Source organism: Theropithecus gelada, chromosome 8 (genome assembly GCF_003255815.1).
Source record: "Theropithecus gelada isolate Dixy chromosome 8, Tgel_1.0, whole genome shotgun sequence".
Classification (NCBI taxonomy): Eukaryota; Metazoa; Chordata; class Mammalia; order Primates; family Cercopithecidae; genus Theropithecus; species Theropithecus gelada.
In genome coordinates this window covers 548,580-565,475 of record NC_037676.1, presented here as the reverse complement: position 1 = coordinate 565,475, position 16,896 = coordinate 548,580, and the positions used below count along the sequence as shown (strand labels likewise).

The 16,896-nt window shown below is 37.6% G+C and overlaps 1 protein-coding gene across 1 annotated transcript; it reads right to left on the bottom strand.

Annotated features, from left to right (window-relative positions):
* Positions 1-9,096: 9,096 nt before the first annotated feature.
* On the bottom strand, positions 9,097-15,266 carry LOC112629808 (beta-defensin 131A-like). Its single transcript, XM_025393412.1, has 2 exons — positions 15,209-15,266; positions 9,097-9,260 (listed from the first exon to the last, which is right to left on the bottom strand). Exons 1-2 carry the CDS (start codon positions 15,264-15,266, stop codon positions 9,097-9,099), a joined length of 222 nt encoding a protein of 73 aa, XP_025249197.1.
* Between the last annotated feature and the right edge of the window lie 1,630 nt (positions 15,267-16,896).

The following is a 16,896-nucleotide window of genomic DNA, read 5'->3' as shown; positions in this document are numbered from 1 at the left end:
AGAGAAGAGATTGAGCACATAGTCCTGTACAGAACTCTCAGGCCTGGGGTATGCCTCGCTTCAGGTAGATATGCTACACTGAACACCCCTGAGGCAGCTGTGTTGGCAATGCTCATCTGAGGACAAAAATGGACAGCCCTTTCTAGTTTGACAGCTTTTCCTATTGACAAAGACACTGTTCTCCCACCCAGGTTTCCCAAAAGTACTCATGGAGGCCTGAGAACTATGTGCTGTTACTCTTTTAAATGAGTGAAATTAAAATTTGATAAGCTTTTGTTACAATAAAAATGTAAATGCTAATTTTAGAAAATTGGTAAAATAGTAAACATGACAAAGACAGACAAGTTACACTTGAACTTTACTTCTTAGAGACAAACTGTGTTTCTTAAGAAAGTTTCATCTATGCCTAGTTTGTTGTTTAACATTTTGTTTTACATAGCTATAAACAATATTCTTATAATTAGGTATCCTGCTTTTGTAACTTGATATATACTATATATCAGTGTCACTATAAACTTCATAAATAGTATTTTTAAGTGTTGCACAATATTTCATCAAGGTCATTTAAAATAATTGTCACTATTTAAAAAATTTTTAATTGAAGTATAAATGACATACAATAAACTTCAAATACTAAAGTGTAAAATTGGATAAGTTTTGCCATATTTATACTTTCGTGAAACCATCGTCACATTCAAAATAATGAACATATCCATTTCCCCTAACATTTTTTCGTGCCTTTTGTAATATTCCCCTCCTGATTATCTTTCACCTCTCAGTTAACTTTTCTGCTGACACTATAGATTAGTTTGTATTTTCTTGGAATTTCATGTGAATAGAATAATATATTCTAATATATTCTATACTCTTCCTCATTGGGTTTCTTTTACTCAGCATAATTATTTGAGATTCATCCTTGCTATAATGTGAATTAGTTGTTCATTCCTTTTCATTGCTGAGCACCACTGCATGGATATACATCTATGTGTTTATCCAGTCACCTATTGATGGACGTTTGATTATTTCCAGTTTTTTGACTATTGTAAATAAAGCTGTTATGGACATTCATGTACAAGTCATGGTATGGATATATGTTTTTATTTTTCTTTTGCAAATATTCGGGAGTAGAAAGGCTGGGTCACAGATGTATGTTGCCATCAAGAGATTCATCTCACATGCAATTACTTTCATAGCCTCAAAGTAAAGGGGTGGAGAAAGATATAGCAAGCAAATGGAAAAGAAAAAGAACAGTGGTTGCTATTCTTATTTCAGACAAAACAGACTTTAAAGCAACAATGATCAAAAAGGACAAAGAAAGGCATTACAAAATGATAAAGGGTTCAATTCAAAAAGAAGACTTAATAATCCTAACTATATATGCAACCAACATTGGAGCACTGGGATTTATAAAACAAGTTATTAGAGAGACCTATAAAGAGACTTAGATAACCACACAATAATAGTGAGAGACATTGACACTCCACTGACAGTGTTAAGCAGATCATTGAGGCAGAAAACAAATAAAGATATTGAGGACCTAAACTCAACACTTGACCAAATGGACTTGACAGACATCTGTGGAGCACTCCACCACACACCAACAGCATACACATTCTTGTCATCTGTACATGGCACATACTCTAAGATCAACCACATGCTTGGCCATAAGGCAATTCTTAGCAAATTAAAAACAAAAAGAACTCATACCAGTAACATTCTCAGACCACAGTGCAATAAAAATAGAAATCAATACCAAGAAGATCTCTCAAAACTATACAAGTACATGGAAATTAAACAATATGCTCCTTAATGACTTTTGGGTAAAGGATACAATTAAGGCAGAAATCAAGAAATTGTTTGAAACTGGGCCAGGTGCAGTGACTCACACCTGTAATGCTAGCACTTTGGGAGATTTTGGAAGGTGGATCGCTTGAGTCCAGGAGTTTAAGGCCAGCTTGGGCAACATGGTGGGACCCTGTCTCTACAAGATTAAAAAAAAATTAGCCAGGTGTGATGGTGCACGACTGTAGTCCCAACTACTTGGGAGGTCAAGGTGGAAGAATTGCTTGAGCCTGGGGGGTTGGGACTACAGTAAGCTGTGGTTGTGCTACTGCACTCAAGCCTGGGTAATAGAGTGAGACCCTTTCTAAAAAGAAAATAAATAAAAAAAATAAATAAACGCAATCAGAAATGAGAAAGAGGATATTACCACTGACCCCACACAAATGCAAAAATCCCCCATACGAAGACTATTACGAGCATCCGTATGCACACGTACTACAAAGCCTAGAGGAAATTAATAAATTCCTGGAAACATACAATCTCTCAAGATTGAACTAGAAAGAAACTAAATGCCTGAACAAACCAATAATGAGATCTGAAATTGAATCAGTAGTAAAAAATCTACCAAACAGAAAAAGCCCAAGGCAGGAACCTTGATAGGTTTCTACGTTAGATTCCTACGTTAGGTTCCTACGTTAGGTTCCTACCTTGGTTTCAAGTGGACCCCAGTTGGAAGTTCATACTAAAATCGACACAAGAGGTGCCTGGTCATAACATGTCCAATTTTTTAGCAACCAGCCAGTGAGGGCATGGGTTTATGAAAAGCAGGTATAGGAGTATAAAGGTCATAAACAGTATAAAGAATTACTGGCTGAGGCTCCCAAACAAGCCAGCAATCACTCTGAGAAACAAAAGACCTGGAAACCTCAACCTCAGAGAGGACATACTCAATGGGATATTGGCATTGCCCATGTGAAGAAAGCATTGAATATGACTCAAGAAGAAATAAAACGATACACTTTTATCTATGTTGGTAAACAGCTGGAAGAGTCTTTAACCCAAGCAAAAATAATGTTGCTTACAAAGCCAAAGTTAAACAAGCCAAAGACGATTATAGTGCCATATTTTTTTCCCCAGAAAGGACTATTACTATTATTCTTCCACTATTGATAAGGACCTGGTTCACTGACTAGTTCCCCAGCTACCAGCAATTCCTGATTTTACTTAAATATCAGAACAGGGCGGCCTCTGAGTTTTGCTCTAAGAGGTAAAGAATAATTTCAACAACTGTCAGAGATCGTCTCTTGTTTTCTAGACCTCCCCTGGCTCAGTGTCTGGTTCACTGTAGGTGCCATGAGTTGGGAGCTGACGTAGTTCATAGACTTTGGAGATAAAGAGGGGAGATCTATGCATCATTTGAAAACAAGTTTGTGGTTTACCAGCACACCAGCTTTTTATTTTCACCCATATATTCCCCTAGGGCCACACGGTGCTCTGGGATTAGAAAATGGAGAAGTACAGTATGCTCCATGCTGGGACTAGATGGCTCTTTCTTCTACCTCCTGGGTTTGGTATTTCCTTAGGGTCATCATGCTACTCTTCTCATCTTCTTGATCTGTGGTTGTTCTGCAACTGCCATACTCTCAGCAGCAGTTGAAATGGCCCTGTCTGACCCTCAGCCTTACAGATTCAATATGCAGCGTTTCCAAATGACAATTCTGATAAAGAGAAATGTGTTCTAGCCAACAGTGGGAGATGGAAAAGGAAGCAGTTTCTGTATCCGCTGTGAAGAGATGGTCCTCTTTCCCATTACACATTTTCAGGGCACCAATTCCTTTTGTTTTATAGCACTTGTCACAATTGTAACTATATAAATTATTTATGTCTCTATGATTAGACTGTGAGATCCGAGTACAGATTCCATGATCGTCTTATTTATCATTGTACACCAGTATTGCGCTCACAGTCTAGCAGGCCATCAGTGCCAAAGGTATATTTGTTGAATAAGTAAATGAAATCTAGATGTTAGGTTTATACTTTAACTTTACAATATGTAGTAGTTCTCTCTTATTCATGGGGCTGTGTTCCAAGACCCCTAGTAGATGCTTGAAACAGTGGGTAGTACTGAACTCTATATATACTGTGCTTTTTTTCCATACATGCAGACCTATGATAAAGTTAAATTTATAAATTTGGCACAGTAAGATTTTAATAACAATAATAATAAAATGGAACAATTATAACAATATGCTATAATAACAATACTATAAAAGTTATGTGAATGTGATCTCTGTCTCCCCCAAAATATCTTATTGTGCTCTGCCCACTCTTCTCGTGCTAACACAAAATGATAAAATGCCTGTGTGATGAGATGAAGTGAGGAAAATGACATAGGCATTGTGACATAGCATTAGGCTACCACTAATCTTCTGACCATATGTCGGAAGGAGGATCATCTGCTTTAGGTGATCCTGGGTCACTGAGCCATGATGATGTCAATGGCTGGATCTCAGAAGCAGCTGATTTCGATAACTAGTGGGCAGGTAGTGTTTACAGTGTAGATACACTGGACAAAGGGATGATTCGCATTCTGGGTGCGTGGAGCTGCGTGGTACAAGATTTTGTGTTACTCAGAACAGCATGCAATTTAAAACTTATGAATTGTTTATTTCTGGAATTTTGTATTTATTTATTTATTTTGAGATGGAGTCTTGCTCTGTCACCCAGGCTGGAGTGCAGTGGTACGATCTTGGCTCACTGCAACCTCTGCCTCCCGGGTTCAAGCGATTCTCCTGCCTCAGCCTTCCAAGTAGCTGGGATTACAGGTGCCCGCCACCATGCCCAGCTAATTTTTGTATTTTTAGTAGAGATGGGGTTTCACCGTGTTGACCAGGCTGGTCTCGAACCCCTGACCTCAGGTGATCCACCCATCTCGGTCTCCCAAAGTGCTGGGATTATAGGCCTGAGCCACCGCACCCAGTGTATTTAATATTTTGGACTGTGGTTGACTGTAAGTAACTAGAACTATGGCTTGGTGGGGAACTACTGCAAATATATTTGTAACAACTGGTATTTGGAGCACTTTTAGGCATCAAAGACTGTAGTAAGTATTTTTTTTTTTTTTTTTAAACGGAGTTTCACTCTTGTTTGCCCAGGCTGGAGTGCAATGGCATGATTACAGCTCATCGCAACCTCCACCTCCCAAGTTCAAGCGATTCTCCTGCCTCAGCCTCCCTAGTAGCTGGGATTATAGGCATGTGCCACCACGCCCGGCCCAGTTTTGTATTTTTAGTAGAGACGGGGTTTCTCCATGTTGGTCAGGCTGGTCTTGAACTCCCGACCTCAGGTGATCCGCCCGCTTCTGCCTCCCAAAGTGCTGGGATTACAGGCGTGAGCCACCGCGCCCGGCCTTTTTTTTTTTTTTTTTTTTTTTTTTGAGACGGAGTCTCGCTCTGTCGCCCAAGCTGGAGTGCAGTGGCCGGATCTCGGCTCACTGCAAGCTCCGCCTCCCGGGTTTACGCCATTCTCCTGCCTCCGCCTCCCGAGTATATTGCCTCTCTTAATAGACATTTTCGCCATTCACATTTTCAAGATGTTGAAGCAGAGATTTGAGTAAGTCTTCTAAAATCACACATCTGGGACTGAGAAGTCTTGCAGAGATTCTAGAACCCAAATTTATTAACTACTAGTCTATACTGTCTCCTGGGATAAAGAGGTTCTGAAATACAGCAAAAATTCTAGTTTGAATATCTGGACCAGCCAGGAAGAATTTGTAGATGCCAGGGACTGGGGAGCTAGAACCTATGGTAAGGAAGTGACACCAAAAAAGCTAAAGCAGGTCTTTTCTTTTCTTTCCCTCCCTCCCTCCTTCCTTCCTTCCTTCCTTCCTTCCTTCCTTCCTTCCTTCCTTCCTTCCTTCCTTCCTTCCTTCCTTCTTTCCTTCCTTCCTTTCTCTCTTTTTCTTTCCAGACATCTTGGGATGCAAAGGGCCACAGCATCAGCAACACTTGGTGCCAGCTTCCACAGCAACAATGAGAGGTAATGGCAGTGCTTCCACTACCAACAGGACATTACCACTTGCAGGCAGAAAAAAGACAAGAAAAATAGTGGGTGCCACATATTAGGACTTGTCTGAGACATGATGCAAGACTTTTTAGAAAGAATTTGAGGTGGGGTAAGGCTGGGCTCTCTGCAGTAGTACAAGAGAAATACTATTTTGTGGCCCTTATTGGGACTTCCATATAACTTAAGGAGGGCAAAGCCTGAACACAGGCTATGGGAAATTTCCCTCTTGGAAGTCACCTGCTCATGAGTGAGTAGCAGCCTGAATGCAAGCTCTCATTTTGAAGGAATTGCCAGCCATTGATCTTGTAGGTTATCTTTATGCTGAAGCCTCCCTTAGGAAAAGGAAAACCGAAGGGTCCTGGCATTTAAAAGGACCTAGTGTGCAGAAAATCCTAAGGAAAAGCAGTTCCATTATAAAGGACACAATTTGTGCTTCATTTATACAATTATGACATTCTTTGGGGGGGTTGCTTTATTTATATATGTTTCTTATAATGGAAATCGAGCTCTTACAAGGTAAAGCTCTTGTGTGATTCACCTTTGTAAATTTTTGTGCTGGATTCTGTTTGCCCCTCTACCTCCACCCTCCTGCCACCCCCATCCTACTCTCTAAAAGGACAGTTTAGCTTCTCAGTTGCTTTTTATTTTTTTAAATCAGCAAATGCTTCTAAATAAAATCATCTTGATATTAGAGCTTACAAGAATTATTGTAGTCTCCTTGCGTTAGCTATCTATTGCTGTGTAACAAATTAGCCCCCAAATTTAGCAACTTAAAGCAATAAACATTTATTATTTCACAGTTTCTTTGGGTGAGGAATCTTGGCATGGCTTAAGTGAGTGCCTCAGCCTCAAGGTCTCTCACACGGCTGCAATAAAGTGTGGGCTGGGTCTTCAATTTTGTGTGCAAACTTGACCAGGGGAGGAATTGCTTCCAACCTTGCTCACATGGTTTTGTTGGCAAGATTCACTTCGTTGTGAGCTGTGGGACGGAAAGCCTCATTTCCTCACTGTTGACCAGAGGCATTCTTCACTTCTTCACCATGTTTACCTTTCCACAGGGTAGAGCACAAAATGGCAGCTGGCTTCCATCAGTGCTATTGAGAGAAAGGGAGCAAGACAGAGCAAGCAAGATAAAAGCCAGAGTCTTTCTGTAATCTAATCTTGAAAGTGATATCTCATCACTTTTGCTATATTCTATCTGTCAGAAGCGAGTCACTAAGTTGGCCTGCACCCCAGGGGAGAGAATTACATAAAGGCATGAACATCCAGAGGCAAGAAGCATTGGAGGCCACCTTAGAAGCTGCCTAATACACTCCTGGATTTTGTTTGGGAAGTTTCTCACTAATTTGTTAGAACTTCATTGCTTTTAAGAACATTCAAAAATATTTCATCTGCTTTTTTTTTCTATTTTCAGAAGTCCAAAACACATAGTTTATCATTACTCTATACTAAACATATGTACTTGTTACTCTCAAAAGCAGAGAAAGAACAGGTGTCTGGATTTTAGAAGACTGTGTTTTTACTGGGTACTGGAAGGAACTCTTGCATTCAGATTTTATAATAGACTTTGAGGAATGCAGATGGATTAGGAGCGTGATTCATCCCTTAAATCACATCTTGAGTAAGGTAGAGGAAGAGGGAGAATATCAGGGTGAAGGAGGAAGGACAGCTTAGATGGTGGTGGGTCATCTCCAATCCTGGGTTTCAGATAATGGGAAGGGAGGGAAATGAGAGAAGGTAATGGAGGACCAAAGCTCTGGGTAGAATCTGAGAACACAGGGCACGAGTGTTCCCTTATGTGAATCAAGCTCAAAGAAGTGGCAAGACCACGGCATAGCACTAATTGCATGGTTTTCTTCAGCAGATAGGTCTAAGACAGTCTTCCCACATTAGTTCCTCTTCCCTCACACAGGTGTTCCCAGCAATGGAAGGGGGCAGTAATAGTTATTATATGACTCAGACCAGAATAAAAGTGGTGAAGCAAGGAATATTCCCACCTGGTGACTGAGGATGATGCTTGAGTAGCAGAACCAACCAATGTACCAAAGAATGGGCATCACCCAAAGAGCTTTACAAATTTTTATTAAAATTAAGAATGAGACAAAACTCAGCAGTTGCACCTAGATTAGTGACAGAAGATCAGATGAGAATGAAGATGTTTTAGTAAGTTAACAATAAATGCTCTCCCAGATACCTCATCACTGTTTACCTCTTTTGGAACTTAAAAATAACTTGGAGAATATATGATCAACTATGAATTGACTAAGTTTAAGTTTCTGTGACCAGGCTAAATAAGGTTCCCAATAGGAATTCAGTTAATTTATAGTATAAGAAAATTACACTTTTGTAAATATGCCTAGTAGACTGACATATCCCTTACATGACTAAAACCCCATTATGCCAAAACATATCTTTACTGATTCTCCCCACATTCCTAACCTACTTTCTCTTCTGGCCTCTCTAGTTTAGTGAATTATATTGGCATCCATCTTTTTATTAGCTTTGAAATCTCAGAATCATCATTCATGCCTTCTCAGTATATCATACGGACAATAAATCCTGCTGATCCTAATTCTGAAATTCACCTTGCATCTCTTCTTTCTTTTTAGTTCTCACTACTAGTGTTCAAGTCCTAGATTACTGGAATAGAATAATGTTGCATTAATAGATTGTGTTTATATAAAATTATATGTCTCATAACCTGAAAAATATACCTTATTTTCAAAACCACCTAACATTTTAACAAATATGAACTCTTAGGCACACAGAATAATTTTATAAAACCCCAAAAGGAATAGGATGGATCAAATTCTTGGGTTCCATGAAATTATAGCTAACGTCTACATAATGTGTATAACAGGGTCAAGATATGTTTAAGAACTTCACATATACTAACTCATATAATCCTAACAATACCACAATGTAGGTACCTATTGCTATCCCATTTTATAAATAAGGAAACTGAGATAGACAGAAAAGAAATAACTTGCCCAAGCTCGAACAGTTAACAAGTGATAGGGCTGGGATATAGTACTATGGGTGAAACAACAAGGTGGCTGTGGATGTAAATTAAGGGAGTAAATGTTAAAATGCACAAATGAAAATACAGTGTAAGCATTTATAAAATTTGTATTTATTTTCACCTGACCATCTAAACATGCAATTATAAATTTCATCCATCATGCTAATTATTCATAGACAAGACAGTTCAAGACTTTTTTTTTCTCCTGGAGTCTGAAGAAGATGAAGTTAGTCTTTTCGCTCCCTCCTTAGTTTTTCAATTTCAATGTTCTTCAGTTTGCAGCAGATGGTCCAGTCATCACAGTATCTAATTGCATGTTCATCAGCATTGCACTTCATTCTGCAATTATAATATTCTGAAGGACATTCATCAATATAAATGAAGCTTCTGGCTTTAAAAAGAGAAGACAAATTATATGACACAATATTACTTATTTTTTATTTTAAATGTCTGAAATGTTTTATAATAAATTAAAAACATTAAAGAACTTTCTCAGAAAAACAAAAACAACAACAAAAGAATGCAAGAGAAAAAGTGGAGATGCTGAATAAAGACGAATGATGATTTCTTCTATAAAGAGAGTAGATAAATGAGGCAGTAGCTGGAAATGTACAGAATTTTAAATGAGAACTATTACCACATATTTCTGCCTAAAATGAATTATCCAGCTTGGGGGTGGCGTAGAGATTCATAGTATGGAAATAATGTTTAACTTCTGGAGTTAAATTCTTAAAAAAGTCATTGGGGATGGAATCTAGTGTAAGTGGAGGAGTTGGCCTTGAATCAGAGAATGAAGAGAAGGTAGATTATGGATAAAGACAAACTATGTGAAGAGATATGGTGGTGGAAAAATGGAAAAGCTATCTTTGGTTGCTTCTCTATTCTTGGTGAAATGAGAAAAAAGAATCCTTAATTGAGAGAAGGGGTCAGAGGAGTTGAGTCTTAGTTCCAGCTTCTTCCCAGTGTATTCGGGCTCAAGGCCATGTCTCCTTTACTAAGGAAGTTACTGAGATGTGCACAGGAGCCTATAACCCGTAATCACCCATAAATATTCCCTTTAAACCTACCAGGCCTTCCCAAATCCTTTTGTTACAATTTATAAGTTAAAATAACTGCTACCACCAACATCATGAATGTTTCCCCTCATGTTTTCTTCTGTAAGTTTTACAGTCTCGGGTAATTATGTTTAAATGTGTAGTTCATTTTGAGTTGCTTTTTGTATGTAGTGTAAGATACAGGCCCAATTTTATTCTTTTGCAAGTGAATATTCGGTTTTCTCAGTACCATGTATTGAAGAAACCATCTTTTCCCTATGATATATTCTTCGTATGTTTGTTGAAGGCCAGTTGTTTGTATAAGTGTGGGTTTATTTCTGGGCCCTCTATTGTATTCCACTGGCCTATAAGTCTGTCTTTATACCAGGAGCACACAGTTTTGATTACTCTATCTTTATAATACATTTTGAAATTAGAAAATGTGATGCCCCTAGCTTTGTTTTTCTTGCTCATTGTTTTGACTATTCGGGGTCGTTTGTGGTTTTATATGAATTTTCAGATTGTTTTTTCTATTTCTGTCAAGAGTGCCATTAGGATTTTGATAGGGATTGTATATAATCTATAAATTGCTTTGAATAGTATGGACATTTTAATAATATTATGTTTTCCAATTCATGAACATAGGATATCTTTCCACTGATTTGTGTCTTCTTTTCTTTCATGAATGTTTGCATTTTTAATGTACCAGCCTTTCAGCATTTTAGTTAAGTTTATTCTTAAGTATCTTATCTTTTTGTTGCAATTATGAATGGGATTTTCTTTACTTGCTTTCCAGTTGCTTGTTGTTAGTGCTATAGAAACACAACTGATATTTGTATGTTGATTTTGTATCCTGCAACTTTACTGAATTTGTTATTAGTTTTAATAATTTTGGGGGAGTGAAGTTTAGGGTTTTTGACAAAAAAAAATTATGTCACTTGGAAATAGATAATTTTACTCATTCCTCCCCCCACCACCAGTTTGGATGCCATTTATTTCCTTTTCTTGCCTAATTGTTCTTGCTAGAACTTTTAGTATCATGTTAAATAAGTGTGGCAAGAAGGGGCACTTTTGCCATGTTCCTGATCTTAGAAGAAAGCTTTCAGTTTTTCACCATTGGGTATGAGCGAAGAATTTCTTTTTACTTTTATTGTAAGGTAGGACTACTGGTGACAAACTCAATTTTTGTTTACCTAAGAAAATTATGTATTTTTACTTTAATTTAAAGGGTAAGCTGGGCGCGGTGGCTTGCACCTTTAATCCCGGCACTTTGGGAGGCCAAGGCTGGCGGATCACCTGAGGTCAGGAGTTAGAGACCAGCCCGGCCAACATAGCGAAACCCAGTCTCTACTAAAAATACAAAAATTAGCCAGGCGTGGTGGTGGCTGGCTGAGGCACGAGATTGCTTGGACCCAGGAGGTGGAGGCTGCAGTGAGCCAACGTCGCTGCCACTGCACACCAGCCTGGGTGACAAAGTGAGACTCTGTCTAAAAAAAAGATAATATTGCTAGACAGAGAGTTTTAAGATAGTGTTTTTCTTTTTAAAACATTTTAAATATTTCACTTTCCTCTCTTTTTGCTGACGTGGTTTAGGAGAAGTCTGATGTAGTTCTCATCCTTGGTTGTCCACAGATAAAGATTGTTTCCCCTTCTGGCTTCTTTTAAGATTTTATTTTTGTCTTTGATTTTTGGCAGTTTCAATACGATATGCCTAGGTTTAAATGTTTTGTATTTTCTTGCTTGGTATTCTCTCAGCTTCCTAGATATGTAGATTTTGTTTATTTTCAATTTTGGGAAAATCTCAGTCATAATTTCTTCAAATATTTTTTCTGTTCCTTTCTTTCTCCTCCTCCTGACACTTCTTTACCCATATATTGTTCCTTTTGTACTTGGTCTACACTTATTAAATATTCTGTTCTTTTTAATCCTTTTTTCTTTGCTTTCAAGTTTCGGAAGTTGCTATTTAAACTTCTTTAAGCTCACTGATTCTTTCCTTGATCATATCAGTCTATTGATGAATTCATCGTTATGGGCTAACCAGTGTTCCTCCAAAATTTGTATGCTGAAGTCCCAATCCTTAGTATCTCAGAATGTAATCATATTTGAAGATAAGTTTTTTTTTAAAGGAGTGATAAAGTTGAAATGAGACTCCTAGGGTATGGCCCTCGTGCAATATGACTGATGTCCTTATTAGAAGAGGAAGAGACACCAGGAATGCATGTGCACAGAGAAAATGCCATAAGAGAACACGGCAAGAAGGCAACCAGCTGTAAGCCAAGACAGGCCTCAGGAGAAACCAAATGTGCTGACATCTTGATCTTAGACTTACAACTTCCAGAACTGTGAGAAGATGAACTTTTGTTATTTAAGGCACCCATTCTGTGGTACTTTGTTATGATAACCCTGTAGCAATGCAAGAATGGCCTAATACATCTATATTTATATTGGACAAAATTGACTTTAAGTGAAAAAACATAAAAAGAGACAAAGAAGGCCATCATATAATGATAAAAGGGCCAATTCAGCAAGAGGATATAAAAATTCCAAATATGTATATATACATACCCACTAGTGGAATACTTAGATATATTAAAAATGTCATTAGAGCTAAAGAGAGAGATAGACCTCAATATAATAATAACTGAGGACTTCAACACCCCACTTTCAGCATTGGACAGATCATCTAGGTAGAAAGTTAACAAATAATCATCGAACTTAATCTGTACCTCAGATCAAATAGACTTAACAGACATTTACAGAACATTTCATCCAATAGCTGTGGCATATACATTCTTATCATCACATAGAACATTCTCCAGGATAGACCATATGTTAAGACACAAAACAAGTTTCAACAAATTTTGAAAAATCAACATTATATCAAGTATATTCTAGACAAAAATGGAATAGAACTAGAAATGAATACTAGGAAGAACTTTGGAAACTGTACAGATAACATGGAAATTAAACAACATGCTTCTGAACAACCATGGAGTCAATGATAAAACTAAGAAGAAAATAACAAATGTTCTTGAAATAAATGCAAATGGAAACACAACATACCAAAACCTATGGAATACAACAAAAACGGTGCTAAGAGAAAATTTTATAGCAATAAATGCCTACTGCAAGCACATAGTAAGATTATAAACAAGCTACTATGCACCTCAAGGAACCAGAAAAACAAGAAAAAATGAAACTTAGGAGAAAGAAAGAAATAATAAAAATCAGAGCAGAACTAAGTGAATTACAGATTTAAAAAATGCAAAGAATCAATGAAACAAAAAGATGATTTTTGGAGGAGATAAACAGACTTTATAAACTGGTAGCTAGACTAACCAAGAACAAAAGAGAGAATGCCAAATAAATAAAATCACAAATAAAACAGGAGACATGGCAACTGATATAAAAGAAACACAATGGATCATTAGAGTCTGTTATAAACAACCATATGCTAAATAATCTATACGATGAAATTTTTTTATCAACACCAATAATCAATCTAACTTTCCCAAATTAATTTTAAAATCCACCAATACTTTATAATAAATACATATTAAACTGTGGTTTATACCAGAGATTTAGATTATCAATTGACTTATTTATCTTTTCTGAAGCACCTATTGCCTCAGAGCGCATTTTAATATTTAGTTCAATTTCATCATTTATACAATTATACATAATTATACTTTTCCTCCATGAATGTTGATGGTGTTTGACATTTTTATTGAGATATAATTTACTATAAAATTCATTCCTTTAGAGTGTTCCATTTAGTGAGCATCAGTGGATTCTTAAAATGGGATATACTGATGACCACTGAATGAAGGAATGAAGTACGAATATATGCCACAATATGGATGAATCTTGAAAACATTATGCTAAGTGAAAGCAGACAGACATGAAGGATCACATATTTATGATTCTGTTCATAGTAAATGTCCAGCATAGGAATATACATAGAGACAAAAATCAGATCAGTGGTTGCTGGGGACTGGGTGGAAGAGAGATTTCTTTTTGGGGTCATAAAAATATTCTGGAATTAGATAGTGGTGAGAGAAGGAAGAGATTTCTTCTTGGGGCTATAAAAATATTCTGGAATTAGATAGTGGTGAGGGGTGCACAATTTTAAGAATTCACTGATACCCACTGAATAGAACACTTTAAGCGAATGAATTTTATGGTAAATTGTATCTCAATAAAAATACAAAAAACCCACTAACAATCGTGGAGGAAAGGCATAATTATTTGTAATTATATAAATAAGGAAATCTTGAATCATGAAGTATTATATAAATGAGGGAATCTTGAATTCTGAAGGTTTAAAATGTGCTTCAGAAATGATAAATAAGTCAACCAGTAATCTAAATCTCAGGTATAAACCACAGTTTAATATATTTTTATTATGGAGTATTGATGAATTTTAAAATTAATTTGGGAAAGTCATCTTGACTAATAAATATGCTTATATATAATTGGCTAATTATGTGGCTAAAAATTAAGGTGGAATCTTAACTCTTACCATACAAAAAGTAATTTCCATATACATTAAATGATATCATATGAGTTTTATTCAACTTTAAAGGAACACAGAGGCCAGGTCCTTGCCTGGATCAGTGGTGAAAGTGTCCCATGAACCAAGGATTGCGGTAGGGCACCCACCTCTTCACCTCTAGCTCTTCTTCTAGTCATCATTCGCTTTTCATTTTTCCAATTCTTAAAATTTCCTGTGTTCTGTGTGCATACTCTCACCATCTTTTGATCAAACACAACTCTCAAGTAAGTTTATTTTTTATTATTATTATTTTTTGAGACAGGATCTCACTCTGTTGCCTATGTTGGTGTGTAGCAGCATGACCTAAGCTGCATGCAGCCTTGACCTCCCAGGCTCAAGTGATCCTCCTGCCTAAGCTTCCTGAGTAGCCAGAACCACAGGCACGCGCCACTAACACCTGGCTAATTTTTTGTATTTTTGTTTTTGTAGAGATGGGATTTCATTCTGTTGCCCCTCAGGGGCTGGTCTAGAACTCCTGAGCTCAAGTGATCCACCCACCTCAAACTCCCCCAATGCTGGGATTATAGACATGAGCCACTGTGCCCAGCCTCAAGTGAGTTTATCATAGGTTCAATCACTGCTGTGAACCACCTTATTGATGTCTTTAGCATCAACTCTTCAATCCTCTGAGCAGCCTTCTTGGTACAGTAAAATCTGCCCATGCTTAATTTATTTTCAGACTCTTGAAAGACCTTGCATTTTCTATTACTTATATTTTTAGAACTTTAGAATAAAAAGTTTCTGTCTTACCTGGAGGAACTGTGGACAGCAAGTAAAGGACTCCAAAGATCAAAAACAAGACCCTCATGGTTGAATAGGTAAAGCAGATTAGAGAGAATCAGTAGCTGAGATGAAAAGAACTTCTGTGTACATTTAGTCCTCTTAAGAAGTGAGTTGCTGAGTGATTATTGAACCTTTCAGGAGCAAGAACATTTCTGTGTTTCAATATCAGGAGACAGCATGTAATCGTCATGACTATCAGTCATTTAAAGTACATTTATCAAATGTCAACAGGATGTGTGCAAATGTAGTAGAAAGCACAGCCATGACAAAGAGACTCTACTGAAATATCAGCATTGTCTTATGCATTCTGGAGGAACTGTAAGAATTAAGGAAGCAGTTCTGGAGGAAAAGTATTCATTTTATTTTTCTGATAATAGGAAGAAGAATGTAATACAACAGCATGCTTATTTATTAATATTTTTGGCACTGTGTGTTAGCATGCTTAAGCAATGGAATTAAATTTAAATGATAAACAGACTAGTGAGATACAGAAAAGCTTTTATTTGATTATCTTTCTGTCCAATCAACTGAACGAGATCAACTAATTTTTATATTGAAATCTAAGTCAACACAAATTGTTTGCACATCAGTTATATGTAATATGAGAAGAATTAAAGAAGAGTGGGCCTTAGAGAACCTATAATACATTTTGGAAAGCAAATAACATATGCAAAGCAATGGCAATGCAACATGAGCATATTTCTGACAAAGAGGCACAAATTACCTCTTAGACACTAAAGAAATGAACATAAACACCAGAATACTTTGCATGCCCTAGGGAATGCTTAAAGAGGGTATGAGTAAACTTTATTTATTTATTTATTTAGAAACAGGGTCTCACACTGTCACCCAGGCTGGAGTGCAGCGGTGCGATCTTGGCTCACTGCAACTTCTGCCTCCCAGGTTCAAGCTATTCTCCTGTGTCAGCCTCCCAAGTAGCTGGGATTACAGGCACATGCCTCCATGCCTGGCTAATTTTTGTATCTTTAGTAGCAATAGGGTCTTGCCATGTTGGCCAGGCTGGTCTCAAACTCCTGGCCTCAAGTGATCTGCCCGCCTCAACCTTCCAAAGTGCTGGGATTACAGGGGTGAGCCACCACGTCTGGCCAGAATATCAGCTTCAGAAACTGCAAAGTACATGCACATTCCTGGTCTTACTTGACCTTCATTCCTTTCTAGATGGTCTCACTACAGCTGAAGTAACTTTTCTCAGTTCCAAGAAGGAAGTTCTCTTTCTGCCATGGCTGCTTCTGTGATACTTCAGAGTGTTAGTGAATGGAACCTGTGGTTACATTATTTCAGCAGGTCCTCCCTGCCTTTAGAGACTTTGAAAATGACATCTTAAGTTGAGTCAGGGTTGGGGAGGTCTTGGAAGAGGCAAACTTCACAAGTGTTAGCCTAAGGAGGGCCCATGAGGGGCATGAAAGCTCTGGGGATGTTTTTCCGTAAACCTCCATTCAAGTCCTTTCTTCTGAATTGCTGGAACAATGGTGCCTGTGCACAAGCCTCTGCCAGCACCCTAGAAACTCAAAGGGAGATCTTAGGGTCACTGTGCTGGTTATTGCTGACTGTTCCATTTACTGAAACCAGAATGGCCTAGGATCATTAGCATCTCTGATCAAGAATCCAGAATTTACTGATTTTTCTCACCTATC

Bases quoted from the DNA above. Each gene is read 5' to 3' on its own strand.
- LOC112629808 (XM_025393412.1), bottom strand. From the start codon at position 15,266: ATGAGGGTCTTGTTTTTGATCTTTGGAGTCCTTTACTTGCTGTCCACA. The intron at 9,261-15,208 runs GTAAGACAGAAA...CTCTTTTTAAAG, and splicing joins GCTGTCCACAGTTCCTCCAG to CCAGAAGCTTCATTTATATT.